The sequence below is a fragment of the Heterodontus francisci genome, chromosome 2, assembly GCF_036365525.1.
Source record: "Heterodontus francisci isolate sHetFra1 chromosome 2, sHetFra1.hap1, whole genome shotgun sequence".
In the NCBI taxonomy this organism is placed as follows: Eukaryota; Metazoa; Chordata; class Chondrichthyes; order Heterodontiformes; family Heterodontidae; genus Heterodontus; species Heterodontus francisci.
This window is the reverse complement of record NC_090372.1, coordinates 40,382,951-40,397,217: the sequence shown is the minus strand read 5'-3', so window position 1 is coordinate 40,397,217 and position 14,267 is coordinate 40,382,951. Positions and strand designations below refer to the sequence as shown.

General features: G+C 41.6%; 1 protein-coding gene across 1 annotated transcript in view; it reads left to right on the top strand.

Annotated features, from left to right (window-relative positions):
• Nucleotides 1-7,611: 7,611 nt before the first annotated feature.
• Nucleotides 7,612-14,267, top strand: part of fam8a1b (family with sequence similarity 8 member A1b) — a 30,720-nt gene continuing 24,064 nt past the window's right edge. The window contains 3 exon segments of the mRNA XM_068057227.1: nucleotides 7,612-7,842; nucleotides 7,844-7,973; nucleotides 7,976-8,092. Of these exon segments, the coding sequence (XP_067913328.1) occupies nucleotides 7,615-7,842; nucleotides 7,844-7,973; nucleotides 7,976-8,092 (475 nt within the window). The 5' untranslated portion in view covers nucleotides 7,612-7,614.

Genomic DNA, 14,267 nt, shown 5'->3' with positions numbered 1-14,267 from the left:
TCTTTTAGGGACCACAAGTAAGCATTACCCTCCATGCAGACAGAAGCTTTACAGGTCGTTGTAAATGTTAGCCACAAAAGAATTATGTCTACTTAAACGCTAATTCGGAGAGTAAATAAGAAAGCAGATCATTTTTTGTTTGTTCATTGGTGTTATCTTCTTCCCAGAAGGTTGACGGTCATGAATCTCCACCTTTGTCTGTCTTGTGCTGTCTTTACACATTCTGCATTGGTCAACTGCATCCAGTCCACTATACCTGTCATGCATTTTCTTCTCTGCTTCCCTCCTCTAAGTTTTCCATCGATCTTTCCTTCCAATAATTGTCTCTGTCTACCTTCTGCTCTAATGATATGACCAAAGTATTATATCTTTCTCTCTTTGATGTTATGCACTAATTTCCTTTTTACTATAGTCATTTCCAGCACTTCCTCACTAGTCTTTCTGCCTGTCTAAGATATGCGTAACATTCTCCGATATGTTCACATCTCGAATGCATTCAGCTTGTCAATAGTCTCTTTATTTATTGTCCATGTATCCGAGGCATATAACATAGATGAAAAAATGTAGCGCCTCAGCATTCTTTTCCTAAGATTTAGGGTCAGTTTCTTTGATGTTAACAAGTCCTTCATTCTGACAAAGTTGGTCTTGGCTATCTCAATTCTCCTTTGAATCTCACAGTCAGATCTCCCATTATCTATGATAAGCTGCCCAAGGTACGTAAACCTTTTCACTTGTTCCAGGCCTTGTCCATTTACTTCAATTTTCACTTCCGGGGTTCAGTCCCTGCTCATCACCATTGTCTTGGTTTTCTTCTCATTCATTCTTAATCTATATTCCACACTCCTTGCATTCACGTTGTTCACAATTTCGTGTAGGACCTCTTCTGACTCTGCAATCAGTGAAGTGTCATCTGTGCATCTCAAGTTATTAATGATCAACCCACCAATATTGTAACCTGGTAAATGTTCTATGTCTATGAAGATAGTTTCAGTGTACAGGTTGAACAGTTTTGGGGACATAATACAACCCTGATGCACTCCTCTTTTGATTGAAAAACTGTCTGACAAGGCGCTATCAAATCTCATCGCCGCTGATTGCTTCCAATGTAGATTCTGAATTATCCTTTTATCATTTCTGTCAATTTCTCGTTTGTTTAAGCACTCCATTATTTTCTGATGGTAGACTTTATTAAAATCCTTCTCATAGTCTATATTTGATTTATATTTGAGATTTGATAGCGCCTTGTCAGACAGTTTTTCAATCAAAAGAGGAGTGCATCAGAGTCGAAGAGACTTAGTAGTTGGCAGGAAAAAAGACAGAGGCGCAAGGGGAGAGCCAACTGTGCAACAGCCCCAACAAACAAATTTCTCTGCAGCACCTGTGGAAGAGCCTGTCACTCCAGAATTGGCCTTTATAGCCACTCCAGGCGCTGCTTCACAAACCACTGACCACCTCCAGGCGCGTATCCATTGTCTCTCGAGATAAGGAGGCCCAAAAGAGTCTATAAAACATATATATACAGGTTTTTGTACTTCCAGATATCTTTCGATCACTACTCTCAAGTTAAAGATACTCTCTCTCAGACCTTTCTTTGGTCTGAATCCTGACTGACTATCATCTATCTCTGCTTCTATAGATTAATTATTTCTTTCCAAAATGATTATTAAAATCATTTCAATAACATGGCTCTTGAGGCTTATTGTCCTGTGCTCTGAACACTCTAGGGCTTTTGGTTTCTTTGGGAGCTTAATGAACACTGACTGCATAAGATCCACAAGTATGAATCCTGTTCTGTAAATTTTGTTGCAGAGGTCTGTTACTTTTCCAATGTTAACATCATTCAGGGCTTTCAGGCATTCTGTTGGTATCTATTCCAGGTACTTACTTTGCTTTCATCTTTTTGATCGTTGCACTGGCTTCTGCCTCTATTAGCTGTCTTCTCTCCCCTCTGGTGGAACCAATTCACCTCTGTCTTCATCATCATACAGCTCACTAATGTACTCCATCCATCATTTCTCTACCCTTTTTCGAAAAGAAGATCACCTTGTTCTTTACACAGCCACTATTTTTGGCTATTTTCTTCTTGTCTGTCAGTGCTTTAACTTTCTCATGCAATACTCTCATGTTATGCCTCTTCTCCAGTTCTATTTCCTTGCAAAGGTCTCCCTGCCACTTGTCCTTGGCCGCCCTACATTCATTTATCTGCCTTTCTATTTTGTCATATTTTTCTTTATTATTCTTATTCTGTCTCCTTTTCTTCATCATATCTAATATTTCATCAGTCATCCACTCTTGATGTTTCCTCCTCCCTTAGGGACCCTCTCAGTTACTGCATATTTCATGCTCTGTTTCAGCCTTTCCCAATGACTTTCTGTTGTTGCCTCCTTGATAAGATCTTGTACTGTCCCTTCCTGAAGTAAAGTTTCATACTTGATAGTAACTGCCACATCAAACTTCTTCATCACATCTTCCTCTTACAGTCTGTCTAAATTGGCTTGATCTTTCATGGGATTCCTTTTTGGGATTTTCAGCCTGATCTTTAGTTCAGATCATTTAGAACTTGCCAAATTACGAATGATTTAATGTGGGATCAGAAATTGATTTCTTCATCCTCGAAGTGGGGAACTATAAGATACCATATTCTTATATACATATCTACATAGGATTAGGATTTGGTTTAATTTCATATGATTAAGGTTTTTGCTATCTTTTGACTTATAAATAGCTTGTTGACTTGTACCATAACTAGGAGTAATAAAATGGTCATGTTGCTCATTCCCAGAATGCTTCAGGCTCTGGATGACATTTAGCAAGGAAAAGCATTGTCAGCATGGAGAGGTCTTTTTTTTAAGCAAAGAATGTTTAAATAAAGGGTCAGTGGTCTTCCAGATAATATGGTAACATATCACTAACAAACAGATCATAGATCTGTTCGGAAACTGAAAAACAAATCTTATCACACCATAATGAATCATCAAAGTTACAGGGATGGGTTACAAGGTGAGTGATTGGAGCCCTATAAAGATCTTAAACTTTCCTTCACAATTCATAGAGAGAGAGAGGAACAAACAAATCAAGGATTGTTACAGCCCTGCCCAGACCAAAAGCAGTTTTATTTTCCTCCATATGACATTGTCAAGACTCAGTTGAACTCAATAAAGATTAATTGCACCCAAGAAAATGGTATAAAATTCAAGAACCTTACAAAGTAGCATGACGAGAATACAAGTTGGACGTTGAACACTTCCTCAGAACTGGGAGATAATACAAATAATCACCATTTAAAAAGAAACAGAAAAGGGTTAAAAAAAAAAACCATACTGCCCACTTACAGGGTCGACAGCAGAAACTAACCGGACAGAGGTGGAGGGATGCACCTGCATATCTGACACTCATGAAGGAGACAGTGCTGGACATTATGGGTGGATGCTGCTGGGGCCATGGCCACTGGGGGACTGATGCCATTGAAGGCAAACCAGCGCACTGTTTGGCAGCATGAAATTACATGACCGCCCACCTCTCCACTCGGCCCCAGATGATTCAAATTCAGCCCAGTAACTTAGTGTAACTATTGAGTCAAAGTAATGCTCTCTAATGCTGCTTAAACTGGAGCAGTTAACAACAATACTAAAATGTCCCAAGGTGCTTCACAGGGGCATTATAAAACAAAATATGAAACCAAGCCACATAAGTTGATATTAGGTCAGATGACCAAAAACTTGGTCAAAGAGGTATCTTTTAAAGAGTGTCTTAAAGAAGAAAAGCAAGGTGGAGAGGCTAAGGGAGGGAATTCCAGAGCTTAGGGCCCAGGCAACTGAAGGCACAGTTACCAGTGGCGGAGGGATTAAAATTGGGGATACTCAAGACCACAATACAACGGTGGCTCGGGGAGAGATGGAAACTGGAGAATTGGGTATTGAAAACTGGGACACAGGTGGGATAGAGACTGGAAAATGGGGGCTCAGGGAGTGCGGGAGACAGGCATCAGAGGATGGGAGGTCAAGGGAGGGATGGGGAATGGGGAGAAAGATGCGTCTGGTGGTCAGGGTATTGGAGATCAAGCAGCAGTCGGGAATAATGGGATAAGAACATAAGAAATTGGAGCAGGAGTAGGCCATATGGTCCCTCAAGTCTGCTCTGTCATTCAGTGGAATCATGACTGATCTTCGTTCTCAATTCCACTTTCCCACCATATCCCCATGCCCCTTAATTCTCTTAGTGCCTAGAAATTGAGCAATCTCTGCCACAAATATACACAACGATTGAGCATCCACATCCTTCTGGATTAGAAAATTCCAATGATTCACAACCCTCAGAGCAAAGAAATTTCTCCACATCTCAGTTCTAAATGGCAGATCCCTTAACCTGAGACTTTGTCCCCGAGTTCGAGACTCTCCAGCCAGGGAAACAACCTCTCCACATCCACCCTATCAGGCCTGCTCAGAATCTTGTATGTTTCAACAAGATCACCTCTTGTTCTTCTAAACTCCAGAGAGTATAGGCCCATTCTACTCAATCTCTCCTCACAGGACAACCTTCTCATCCCAGCAATCAATCTACTGCACCTTTATTGTGCTGTCTTTAAAGCAGGTATATCCTTCTTTAGCTACAGAGACCAAAATTGTACACAGGACTCCAGTTGTGGTCCCACCAAGTCCTTTACAATCGCAACAAACATCCTTACTCTTGTACTCCAACCCCCTTGCAACAAAGACCAACATACCATTTGGCTTCCTAATTGCTTGCTGTATCTGCATTCAACTTCCTGTGTTTCGGGGACGAAGACACCCAAATCCCTTTGAACGCTGCTACGGCCAGGTGAGGAGGGGGGTCGCAAGGCTCCCCTTTTGTCCTTCCTCTTGTTTGGCCGCAACAGGTTCTTTTCTTAACGGTGGCTATGTTTACCACTTCAGGGAGTGTTTTACCTTTTACTTTTGTTGTGATCGTAAAAGAACCAATCAGACTGGTTTTCTTGAGTTTAAACATGAAAGAGGTAAATTTATTGTACTTAACCAAAAAATCTGATCGAAATAAAATAAAATTACACTACACTTTCACTCACTCACTCACTCACATGAGAATCACTCACACCAATAGATTACACAATGGTGAAGAACAGTTGTTGGGATAGAGTCTGGATCAATAAAAATGAATATACAGCCTGTAGTTTCTTATAACTTTAGTGGTCTTCTGGTTGAATTCGTGGTCCTGAAGTTCTGGGTTGATAGTTGTTATTGGAGACAGTTGTGCAGAGTTTCCTTCCCGGGGTCTTTGTCTTGGATCTTGCCACTGGCAGCCAGGCTTCGCACACCCCACAAAAGGTCTTCTGGAGAGAGAGAGAGAAGGGCACACCCCTTCTGGCTTCTGCCCAGATTGAGTCTCTGGCTTGTTTGTCTGTCAAAGGGAAATTCCCAGCTTTCACAGATATGAACAGACAGTTACATGACTATCTGCGTGTATTCTCTGGTGCCTTCTAATGAGATTCAAGTTTAAGAATTTTAATCTCTCTCAGACCTTATGGTGTCAGTGTTTACCCCTGGAGGGGTTCACCCTTTCAACGTTCACATCCCAGGATGGCTTTGAATGTCTTGCTAATGAAAGCAATCTCAGGTAGTTCAATCAATGGGGTGAGCTATTGTTTTGGGTAAAGGCTAATCAGACAAATGTCTCCACTTTGATGCCTTGGAATGTGAAAGGTGTTCAAATGCAAATAGTGGCAGTCATTTTTAGCTCTGGCAAAGTCTTTGTCAAAAGTGAATGTGATATTCCAGCTTTCCTTTTTTTTAAAGTTTAATGTAGGTTTCCAATCGATGAATTAAAAATCCTCATTTGGCATAGCATGTTTTCTTGACAAGACCAACATTTTATAGTTTCTCACCATTTCAAAAATATTCTGTTTTTCTATTCTTTCTTACCAAAGTGAATAATCTCGCATTTCCCCATGCGAGAGGGTGTGGGGACTAGGACATCCTGCAGAACCGGGAGCAACAGCAGCAGCAAAGTGCTGAGTAGAAATGTCACTGAGAAAGGAACAGCCAGTAAAGGAGTATGTGAAACCTGGAAGTGCAACAGAATTCTATGATAAAGGATAAAGAAAAATAACTTCAGAACAAAAGCCCTCATGTCAGACACAACCGATCTCAAGTTGTGGACCTGAAAGGACCATGTCTTCCTGTGACAGATTCAACAACAACTTGTCTTCATATAGTCCCTTTAACATAATAAAACATCCCAAGGCACCTCATAGAAACATTATAAAGCAACATTTGACACCGAGCCACATAAGGTGATATTAGGGCAGATGGTCAAAAGCATGGTCAAAGAGGTAGGTTTTAAGGAGGCTAAGGAGGCAGTGGGTTTTAGGAAGGGAATTCCAGAGTTTAGGGCATAAGCAGCTGAAGATATGGTCACCAATTGTGAAGCAGTTAAAATCAGGGTTGTTAAAGAGGTCAGAATTAGATGAGTGCAGATATCTCAGGGTTTTGGGGCTGGAGGAGGTTACAGAAATAGGGAGGGGTGAGGCTGTGGAGGGATTTGAAAACAAAAAGAATTTTATAATAGATAAGTTGCTTCACTGGGAGCCCATGTAGGTCAGCATGCCCTCAAGTTTACACAGGGTAGAATGTGGAAGGCCAATCAAGAGCATGCTGGAATAAGTAGAGCAGATTCAAAGAAGTACATCCTATCCACTTTCCAAAAACCAAAGATGACAACTCGCACCAAGCTGGCGTTGTGCAAGAAGCTATTCTGTGACTAAAACGGCAAGGCCATGGGCAATTACTGTTATAAAGAGCTACTTTTAGACTATTAGAATCATCAATGGATTATTGAGACCAAAACCTAGAAATGAATGTTGAATAAATTTAAACCACAGAAAATGTTGATTTTCTGCAACAATAAGCATATTTCTTCAATTTCCTCTGATTCAGCAAAAGTAAGATCAATCAAATATCAATCGTCAAGCATGAAATACCTCTAATCTTGGTTTTAAAATAATCCGTATTGACCCACCTCATTCTCAATAATAAAGACAGCTCCTTACTTTTAAATGAGTGTACAACCTGTCTCATTCTTGCTAATGGAAATGTCATTCTGAACCAGCTATGCAAAGACATCACATTAGAGAGAATAAAAAGCTTTTTTTAATGTTCCGACAAATGTTAATTTAGTTGGGGGGGGGGGGGGATTAAGAGGGAAAGAAACCCATTTTCACTATATAAGATTCGTGTCCCATTACTAGTCCGAGCTACATCCAACCCCCCATGCCCTGCAGCAACAGTGGGGTTACTGCAGCTGATTGACAGCAGGATGCCTGGCCTGGCCCCGCCCCGCACACGCGCTCGCGACTCGGTGTTAACACGTCATCCACAGGCGAGCCCGTCCATTCTGGGCCCGTAGGGGTGGTTATCTCTTCTGTGTCAATGCTGCTTGAGGCTTCTTCCACTCTGCATGTTGTAAACAACATTGTTTATATAAAAATAGTCAAATCAAGAACAGCTATGACTGGTTTTGCTGTCGTTCTAAACAACACATTGCTTGTTCCATCTATTTTTCCCTCCCCCCTCTCTCTAGTGCAGTTGCAGTGGGAGGTTCTCCACTCCCGGGCAACGTTCCATGTTACGCAGGGTGACAATGGCGGAGAGAGGCGGTGGCAGGAGTAGTAGCAGGGACAGGGGTGGATCCTGCTCCCCTACCCACAGCCCGGCTGGGAAAAGCCAGGGAGCCCCCGGGACTGCCGGCGCTGGGGAATATTGCAGGAAAGTACAGGAGTGGCTGTGGCAGTATTACAGCTACGTGCAATGGCAGAGCTGGATGATGATGGCCCCGTTCCCTCCCTATTACCCCCTTCCCCAGCGGCGGAGCCAGCTCAGCCAGGCAGAGCGAAGGGGAGGCGGCAGCCACAGCCGCTGCTACAGGGCTACCCGGGGCCAACAATCCTTTCCCGCTTTACGCTCCCTACTTTGGGGTTCCTGTAGGGGGCAAACCCCAGGTGAACACCCTCAGCAACAGGAGGTTGCAACTGCTTCGGCGAATGGCATCAGGCTGCCGGCCACTAATGCACAACAACAGGCGGGGAATGTGCACCCAAGAGGTAAGACTCGACTGGAGCAGTGTCAGTTATGTATGGGAGATTTACGATAGAAGAGGGACTACGAGTTCCAATTGGAAACATCTTGACTCTACATTACTAGTACAAGCTTCAGAAACAACATATAAACAAGATTTAAAGGGTGACTGCAAGCTCGTATTAAATCAGCTGTTTAAAAAGTGACTATTATTTACAAGTAGTTCTTTTTCCATGAAAACACTTGTAGTAATTAAGATTATAAGTGAGCTATAAACATTAATATCATCATTTTAAATGAAGTTTTTGGTAAATGCTAGTTTTACAGAGGAATTTAGAACTGTCAGGCATTGCAAACCAAACTAACCTCTAAGGCTCAACAATCTCTATTTATGGATGTCATTAAGTGTTGTGTACAATATAGTGGAAATAGCAGTGAATGCTAGTAATTCACAATTCTTGAGGTGCTGCTATGTAATATTATGAATGTGTCCAGCAAATTGAACAAGTAAACAGTGTAGAAGTGAGGATAGCGAATTTCTAAGTGTCACTGAATTGTCAATGAATTAGAGCATAGTTTTTTATTCTTTTATGGGATGTGAGCATTACTAGCAAGGCCACCATATATTGCCCATCCCTAATTGCCCTTGAGAAAGTGATAGTGAGCTGCCTTCTTGAACAGTTGTAGTCCATATGGTGTAGGTACACCCACAGTGTTAGGTAAGAAGTTCCAGGATTTTGACCCAGCGACAGTGAAGGAACGGCGATATAATTCCAAGTCTGGATGCTGTGTGACCTGGAGGGGAACTTGCAGGTGGTGTTGCTATGTGTTTGCTGCCCTTGTTCTTCAAGGTAGAGATCGCAGGTTTGGTTAGTGCTGTTGAAGGAGTTTTGGTGAGTTGCTGCAGTGCATCTTGCAGATGGTACACACTGCTGCCACTGTGTGCCGGTGGTGAAGGGACTGAATGTTTGATGTGGATGGGGTGCCATCCAGCAGGCTGTTTTGTTCTGGATGGTGTTAAGCTTCTTGGGTGTTGTTAGAGCTGCAAGTGGAGAGTATTCCATCACACTCCTGACTTGTGTCTTGTAAATAGTGGACAGGCTTTGGGGAGTCAGGAGGTGAGGTCTTGTAGCCACAACATTTATATGACTGATCCAAGTAAGTTTCTGGTCAATGGTAACACCCAGGATGTTGATAGTGGGGGATTCAGTGATGGTAATGCCATCACTGAATGTCATGGGGAGATGGTTAGATTCTCTCATGTTGGAGATGGTCATTGCCCGGCACTTATGTGGCACGAATGTTACTGGAGGGTCTGATCAGTATTTTATAACACCACTGCACAACTGGAGACTTGTAGTTTGCTGTTCTGGCTGTGTTTCATTGTATCCTTATTTTAGAAGATAATTTCGAGAACCACTGGGCACAGCTGGGCACGCAGCAGCTACACGACCCCATTTATGAGTAGCTTAACCCCATTCCCAAGTAACTGCTGTAGCAGACACCAAAGATCACATCTGTTGTTTCAGTTAATATGGAGGAAGGGAGGGACTGCCTGACGTGGAATATTGAAAACACTTTTTGGGGATAACCAAATTAAAAGTAGTAATGTGTGCAGTACATCTAAAAAGGGTGAGGCACCTTTTAAAATTTGTTTTTGCTGATACTTCTGATTCTTGAAAATCGTGCAGCATTTTTTTTTTTAAAAGCCTGGGATTTTTTAGGGACTGGTGTTCAGAGTAGAAAGTGTGGGCTCGGAGACTGTCTTTGGAGTAAATTTCCATTTCCCAAATCCTGTAGCTGTCTTGCCAGTGATGGTGAATGAGCAGAGAGCATTGCAGCTTTCCGAGATGTAAGGACGTTTGAATTTCTGATTTGAGTTCTTTTAACCCCTTTTAGGTTTTGCACTTATGGGTTACTGCTGATAAAATAACTTCACTCTGAAAATCTAGGCTTATTGCCCCAGATAGTATACAAGGAATTGTTGACCTTAATATCCAGAATGCCTTTGTGATAGTTTGGTAAGAATTTATTCAAGGGAATGTTGCAGGGAACACGGGAAGAAATACTGGGGTAATATAAAAGCAAAATACTGCAGATGCTGGAAATCTGAAATCAAAACAAGAAATGCTGGGAATACTCAGCAGGTCTGGCAGCATTTGTGGTGAGAGAAGCAGAGTTAATGTTTCAGGTCAGTGACCCTTCATCAGAACTGGATGTTCTGATGAAAAAATATTGGGGCTTCTGTTTATTATTTAGTCAAAATTATTTCCACTTGTTAGTGAATTGTAGCTTTCTGTTTTTCCACTATTTGCCCATATTCTGAGCCATGCCATCGTAACCACTTCCTGTCCCTATTTTCTGCAACTTTCATAGAATAATGCAGCACAGAATGAGGCCATTCGGCCTATCATGCCTGTACAAGATCTTTGAAAGATCTATCCAACTAGTTGCGCTCCCTTGCTCTTTCCCACAACTTTGCAAATGTTTATCTGATTCCCTTTTGAAAGTTGTTACTGAATCCACTTCCCAATCCTCTCAGACAATGGATTCCAGATCATCATAACTCGCTGTGGGGGAAAAACTCATCTTCTCTCTGGTCCTTTTGCCAGTTATCTGAAATGTGCATCCTCCTGTGAGTGGAAACAATTTCTCCTTATTTACTTGAACAAAATCGCTCATTGTTTTGAGCATCTCTATTAAATCACCCCTTAATCTTCTGTAGTCCAGGGAGAATTAGACCCAGCTTCTGTGGAGTCTCCACATAACTGAAATTCCTCGTCCCTACTATCATTCTGGTTAATCTCCTCTGCACCCGCTTCGAGGCCATGATCTCCTTCCTAAAGTGTGGTGCCCAGCATTGGACACAGTACTCCAGCTGAGGCCTACCCAGAAATTTACAAAGATTTAGCATAACCTCCTTGCTTTTGTACTCTTTGCCTCTATTTATAAAGCCAAGGATCCTGTATGCCTTTTTAACAGATGTATCAACTTACCCTGCCACCTTCAAAGATTTGTATATGCACACCTGCAGTTCTCTCTGTTCCTACATCCCCATGAAAATTGTACCATTTAGTTTATAATGCCTCAAAACCAAAGAAATAACCTAGTGGTAAGGAATTCTAAGTGTCTCTGCATAGTTTTGAGCAGTACTGAATCCTGTTAGAGCTGCCATTTTGATTTTTCAAGTCTAGTTGCAGTCAGGTTGACTGTACTGCAGCCCACCTAGCATGACTATTCACTTGAATGTGTCACGTATGAAAAACATGTCAGAATTACACTTGATTAGCTCAAGCACTACATTGATAAAACAGCAGCAAATCAGAACTGAACAGGATAGGGAACCTACCAAAGAAAGGCTAGCTATTTCAAACATATTCTGTTCAAATAATTGAAAGAAATGTATTAATTTCCCAGCTTGTTTCTTCTAAACTTGATAACCTGGACTTCACAATTGACAATCTACAAACCTAGCAGAGCAACAGCATTTAGCCTCTATCTTGCCTCAGGATGTGCTTATTTACTGCGATTAAACTTAGAAGCCTTCAAGAACAGGTTGACTCAAACGCAGCCCACCTTAACTACAGATGGCTTTCGTCAAGGCAGTCCATTTGCATCTAAAAGGAAAAAAACTGTTGTATAATCATGTGGGGTGTTTATATCAACGATATGTTGTGTGTCACATGGTCTAAAGTACCAGTCATTCTAAAACAGCAGATCTTCTGATTAGGCATGAGGAATGCCACAGGAGATCAGCTAGTTTCAGTGAGATTACATGCTTAAACTACAACCTTTTGTGCAAGTGCCTATTTTAGTGTTTGCGTGTGCTTGGCCTTACTGTTTCTCTCCTTTATTAATGAATTCTTGGATGTGAATGGCCCTCCTTGCTGATTCTGTAAGGTTAGTAATGACAGTCTACTATCCAGTTCCACAATGAAACAGACACATGGTGTGTTATTTGCAGCACTGTAATTACTCTCTAATCTGTCGAGATAGTCATGTGATATTGCCTGTCTCCAGCCTTAGAGTGGTAACACCTCATTGCTTAATAATTTCCTCTGATCTAAACTAAAGGTATGTTTATACTATAACTTGGTGTGAAAGACTTTCCTCTAAACCTGTGTAGCCTAACTCTGGATTGAGGGTCTGACCTCCCTCTGAACTCCCTCTTCCCCTCCAGGCTTGGGTATTTGAGCATGAGCTGCATTGATACTATAATTGTAGCATGGCATCTCACCGATAAAATTGTGTAAATGAGGAGCAAGTGTTAATTGTTGATTTAAGAAGTTCATAGAAGAGTCGGAGTCCTATGTGGAAGCTCAATCTGTCTCTCATTCTACAGACTGTGACGGGCATGAGAAACTTGTTGACTCGTTTGTTATTGCATTGTTGGACTCAGCAGTCTTTATTTGGTCTTTGTCTGAATATTGCAGTCCCCAAAGTAGGAAAGAGGAGATATAGGGAATATTACATTTAGAACAGACACAACATCTGCATGGGAACACCATCAGCTCCAAGTAGGCCTCCAAATCAGAAACCACCCCAACTTGGATAAATGTCACCGTCCTTCATCGTTGCTGGGTCAAAATCCTGGAACCCCCTACTTAACAGCACTGTGGGAGTACCTTCATCATATGGCCTGCTGAAAACACAAAAAAGGCTCACTACCTTCTTGACGGATGGGCAGTAATTCTGACTTTGCCAGCGACACCCAAATCTTAAGAGTGATTTTTTTTTTTTAAACTTCTTTACTCTGATGATCAATAATTGTTTGGAATAATCGATCACGGTTGGATGCTGAGAAAACCCATCTTTTGAATCTTTAGTTAATCCAAGTCTGTAATCATTCAGAATATTGGACTTGACAAGCTGGCCCACTACACCAAGTCCAATATTCTAACAGCACTAACAGAAAAGTACAGCCAAAATATTGCATCAGCGCCATAAGAGCTGTCGGTCCTGAACCCAGACCTCTGTATTTGTGGCAGGTAAACAAATGCTGATGCAACTACGTCTAAACATTCAGCAACAATCCTAAACATCCATTTTTCAGCAACAAAAGTTATTTACTCCATTACCTGCAGATTGCATTCGGACACTGTTGTCACATGGAACTCTTTCCCATTGTAGTCAGAAGTTCGGAGAAGCTAATCATCATTCGCTGAACCAGGGTTGCTGGAACATTTTAATAGACCATGTGGAACCTGGTGCCCAGCTCTATTCCGCCAAGACCTTTTGTCTCTCCAGAGGTCATCAGAGTTCACATCCGCGTACACCTGTTTGTTTTCAGCAGGCCGTAAGATTAAAAAAGTAAGGAAAATAGAGACCATTCAGCCTATCGCTCTACTACCCCAATTTCGCAATTACAGTTTCTGGCTGTGATTGATTATTCCAAACATGCATCGCTCTTAAGTAAGGAAGTTTTCTTTGTTAATTTTTAAATTTTCCTTTATCTCCTCCAGTCCTGGTTTCAGAGCTTATTTTGAAGTAATAATCCGGCAAAACTTTATCTATAATTTCTATACTTTGATGCGATCCTCCCTTTAGCTACTTTCTTTGAGAACATAAAGCTCAAGTTTCATTAATGTTTCCTTCTAGATCAACCCATCTATACTTGACATCAGTTTTTTCTTTTTAAAAGTGCTCCTGTTATTTAGAAGTCTTCATAAAGCTCGTCATTGAAGAGTATAATTGTTGACTTACTGCTAGTGTTTGCTTATCACATCCTGTCACATTTCAGTGTCATACTTGATTACAGGTGCAAGGAAACCTTTTCAAAAATGAGAAACTGTGCACATTGTGTGTTAGCTTATTCTGACCTGGAGCCAGAAATTTGCAAGCAGCTGTAATTGACCTCTAGCATTAACAGGGTATTAGTGTCCTGGATTTGCCTATGATAGAGGACTTTGCATGGGAATATCGCAGACAAGGGCTTTAAAGAGGAAGTCTGTGTTGAATGCAACTGCACGTTATCCAAATATCAACAGTAGTCCACATTACTTGTGAGCATCGAAGGGGAGGTATATTTATTTTTGAGAGTGAGGTTCTCTCTTTTTTTAAATTACCGGCATATCTGCTCCCTGTCTATGTAGGTGGCGTATTTTCATGTCCGAGTTGAGGTGGTGGTGAGGGGTGCTGGTGCGCAAAAATGCAAGCCAACAATGTCACTCATTTGGGGGCAGCATTCATGTTCCAGCAGGC